Source organism: Macrobrachium rosenbergii, chromosome 54, assembly GCF_040412425.1.
Source record: "Macrobrachium rosenbergii isolate ZJJX-2024 chromosome 54, ASM4041242v1, whole genome shotgun sequence".
Lineage (NCBI taxonomy): Eukaryota > Metazoa > Arthropoda > Malacostraca > Decapoda > Palaemonidae > Macrobrachium > Macrobrachium rosenbergii.
The window spans coordinates 50,967,279-50,970,573 of record NC_089794.1 but is presented as its reverse complement, the minus strand read 5'-3'; the positions used below and the strand labels follow the sequence as shown (position 1 = coordinate 50,970,573).

The 3,295-nt window shown below is 39.9% G+C and overlaps 2 protein-coding genes across 2 annotated transcripts; both read right to left on the bottom strand.

The window, feature by feature from the left end:
• Nucleotides 1-1,360: 1,360 nt before the first annotated feature.
• Nucleotides 1,361-1,960, bottom strand: LOC136834671 (coiled-coil domain-containing protein 102A-like). The gene has a single exon (XM_067097258.1). It carries the CDS (start codon nt 1,958-1,960, stop codon nt 1,361-1,363), a length of 600 nt encoding a protein of 199 aa, XP_066953359.1.
• Nucleotides 1,961-2,037: 77 nt separating this feature from the next.
• LOC136834670 (myosin heavy chain, clone 203-like) lies at nt 2,038-2,847 on the bottom strand. Its single transcript, XM_067097257.1, has one exon. It carries the CDS (start codon nt 2,845-2,847, stop codon nt 2,038-2,040), a length of 810 nt encoding a protein of 269 aa, XP_066953358.1.
• Between the last annotated feature and the right edge of the window lie 448 nt (nt 2,848-3,295).

Below are 3,295 nucleotides of genomic sequence, written 5' to 3'. Positions count from 1 at the left end.
TATATATATATATATATATATATATATATATATATATATATATATATATATATATTAACTTTACAATTACTAACAGGACCTCATTCAAACTGGGTGGTATCTAGTGGAGATATTTATTCAAAAAAGTTACAAGCTTTCTAGGGTACTTGAGGATGAGGACTGTTTGCCCTAGAAGCATGGCTTTGAATAATTTATCTCAAGATATATCCAGACTAGTCCTATAATAATATATATATATATATATATATATATATATATATATAACTATATATATATGTAATAACATATATATGTATATATGTATATACATATATACATACATACACACACACACATATATATACATATATACATATACATATATATATATATATATGTATATATATATATATATATATATATATATATATATATATATATATATATATATATATATATATATAACTGTTGTGGACCTTTACTTGTCATAGCGATCTCACCCCAACAGAGCGTCTCTGAATGGGGGTTTATTTTTGCCAGGGGTGGACCCTTCCCCATTCTCAGCTCCATCAGCTAGCCAAGAGAGATGGAATCCTCAGTCATATGACCCTACATCATGCGACGCCTGCCAGTCAGTGAAGAACCTCCAGGTGATTTCTTGACAGTCCAAAATCCAAAAGCCATTTTTCTGCTCACTTGTTATAAATGTTTGGTTCCACAACCCAGTCCTCTGCTACAGACAGGAAGCTTCCAATCTCCAAATCGCACGACTTTGAAACGCAGCGACTCCTGACGGTGCGCCCTTCGATGACTTACCATTGTGCCCCTGCCACATTAGGATCAGATTTTGCATATATAAAAGGCATTAAACTTACGGGTTCTTACGCCGCGCCAGAGGTTGCCACTGTAGTATATGCAAGAATTTGATCCAGTATGCATTGCACATCCCATATTTTGCATATATAATAGGCATTGAACTTACGGGGTTTTACGCCGCGCCAGAGGTTGCCACTGTAGTATATGCAAGAATGGGATCCAGTATACAATGCATAACCCAATTCACATATGAGGTAGGCATGAAACTTACGGGTTCTTACGCCGCGCCAGTGGTTGCCTTCCAAGTATATGTTATTGGGCATTGATCCGTTACCGAGGGGTATCATGTGGCAGGAGAAGGGGTACACAACAGTCCAGTCTTCAGGCACTTGCCGTTAGTCCCACCAGCCACTGTAGTCTCTCCATCGTGCAGAGATGCTTCCAACTAACATCTAGGAATGAATTTCCATCACAAAATTTCAGCTATCTCTGTACCATAGCCAGAATGTCCTATCTTCTTTCTTCTGCAAAGTAAATCACCTGTCTTCCTAAAAATGCAGAGTCTTCAGGTGACAGAATTGATCTTGTAGAGTTTTCGTACCATTGCAGATTCTTGCTCCAATCTTTGGAGCCTGGCTGCCGATTCCATCATCATTTTATGATGTACTTCTGTGTTTAGGGGCTTCTTAACCGATGGAGTTTTAGCCAGGGCTTTTGAGCGTCTTTTGGTGCCAGTTGAATGATGTTCCAATGCTTCGATTTGCTTGATTCCTTCCTCGATGCTGTCCAGTCGTTGGTAGAGGGCTTTACAGTTGATCTGAGGTTTCCTCAGACATCGAGGTTTATCCGGAGTCTCTTTCTCTTCAACTTTCTTTTCTGATACAGGCAGTTCTATCGGCACCAATTTAACCAGATTCTTCTTTCTATTGTACATTTCCTTTTCCTTACTTATCAGTTCGTGTTCCTTCACTTTTTCAATCGCCTTTTCTTCTTTAAGAATCCTGAGTTTCGTTTCCAAGGATTCGATCTTCATATCCTTGGCCAGGTTCTCCTCTTGGAGTCTTTCAATTTCCACTATTGTTTCCATCTTTTCAAACTCCATTGTCTCCAGTTCCTCTTTTGTCTCAGCCAGTTCGAATTCCAGCTGTACTTTCCTCCTCGTCATTTCGTTTAGCTTGCCATTTGCCTCTTGTGCTACAATACTTTTAGTTTCTTTTAACAGACCGATGACTTCCTTTTGCCTCAGAGAGCATTCATTCTCCAATCGGAGGATCTCTCTATCCCTGTGGTCTTTTCTTTCCAGTTCTTGAGTTCCTTCTTTCTCTCTACTATATCTGTTTTACATTCCTCGAGCTGTTGCAAATTTTCGTCAGCTCTCTGTTTCTCAATGATAAGAACTGCTAATTCGTCTTCTAAACTGTTAATCCTTAGGTTTTTATCATTTTCCTTCTGCAGACTTTCAAAGTTATTTTGTTTCCTTCTGCTCTCTTCTCGAAGTCTCTCCAAGTCCTCATTCAGCTTGTTTAGTTGGACTTTGGTCGCATTTCTGTCACTTTCCATCTCTTTCAGATCGTGATTGAGCATCGCCTTTTCCATCTCGAGAACTACTGCCGTACTTTCCAAAATGATTAGAGTTGACTGTTTATCCTTGTTCTCCTTTATTAGGTGTTCTGTCTGTTTCGCCTTTTCCGCTATTTCTTTTCTCAGTTTCTCCATTTCGGCAGGAATTGAGCGGATTTGTCTCTCCCTTTCTAGATGGCGTCGTTCCAGGTCTCTTATGTTTTGTTCCATTTTCATTCCTCCTTCAGTGAGCCTCTCTACCTCCTTTTTTAATTCCTGTATCATCAGAGCCTTCTCTACGTTCTCTTTCTCAAGCCTTAAGACGTTTTCATTTTCCTTAATTGATTCCTCTGTCTTTTGACTGATTAAATGAGGTATTTCTTTACAAGCTGAATTATCTTCTTCCTCAGTATCTAAACCATCGTCTTCTTCAGTATCGGAACTATCTTCTTCTTCCCAGTCCCCAATTCTCGTCTTCACAGTCTGAGCCATTCGTCTTCTTCCCAGTCTGAAGTATCGTCTTCACAGTCTGGATTATCGTCTTCCATATATCGTTGTCCTTTTGGTTCAGCCTCCTCCGGACACTCAGAGTTGTCCAGAGCCATAAAATCCAAGGACGGCGATGAAAGAACGATAATCAACTGTGGTGTTGAACGAGCATTTGTGTGAAAGACGACCAGCTCAGGCTGGAAGAAGCGTACTGAAAGAAGACGATGATTTAGATAATTTCGGCAGCAAGAGGCTGCCTCGTTGTCGGTCAGGCAGAGGAATCAATTAAGGAAAATGAAAACGTCGAAGAGAAGGCCAAAAAGGAGGTGAAGCTCACTGAAGAGATGAATGGAACAAGCCAGAAGACACGGAACTACGCCATAAAGAGAGATCATCCGCAATTCTGCCGAGAAAATGAAAGAAGGCACTGAAGAAAGAAAATAGCGGAAAG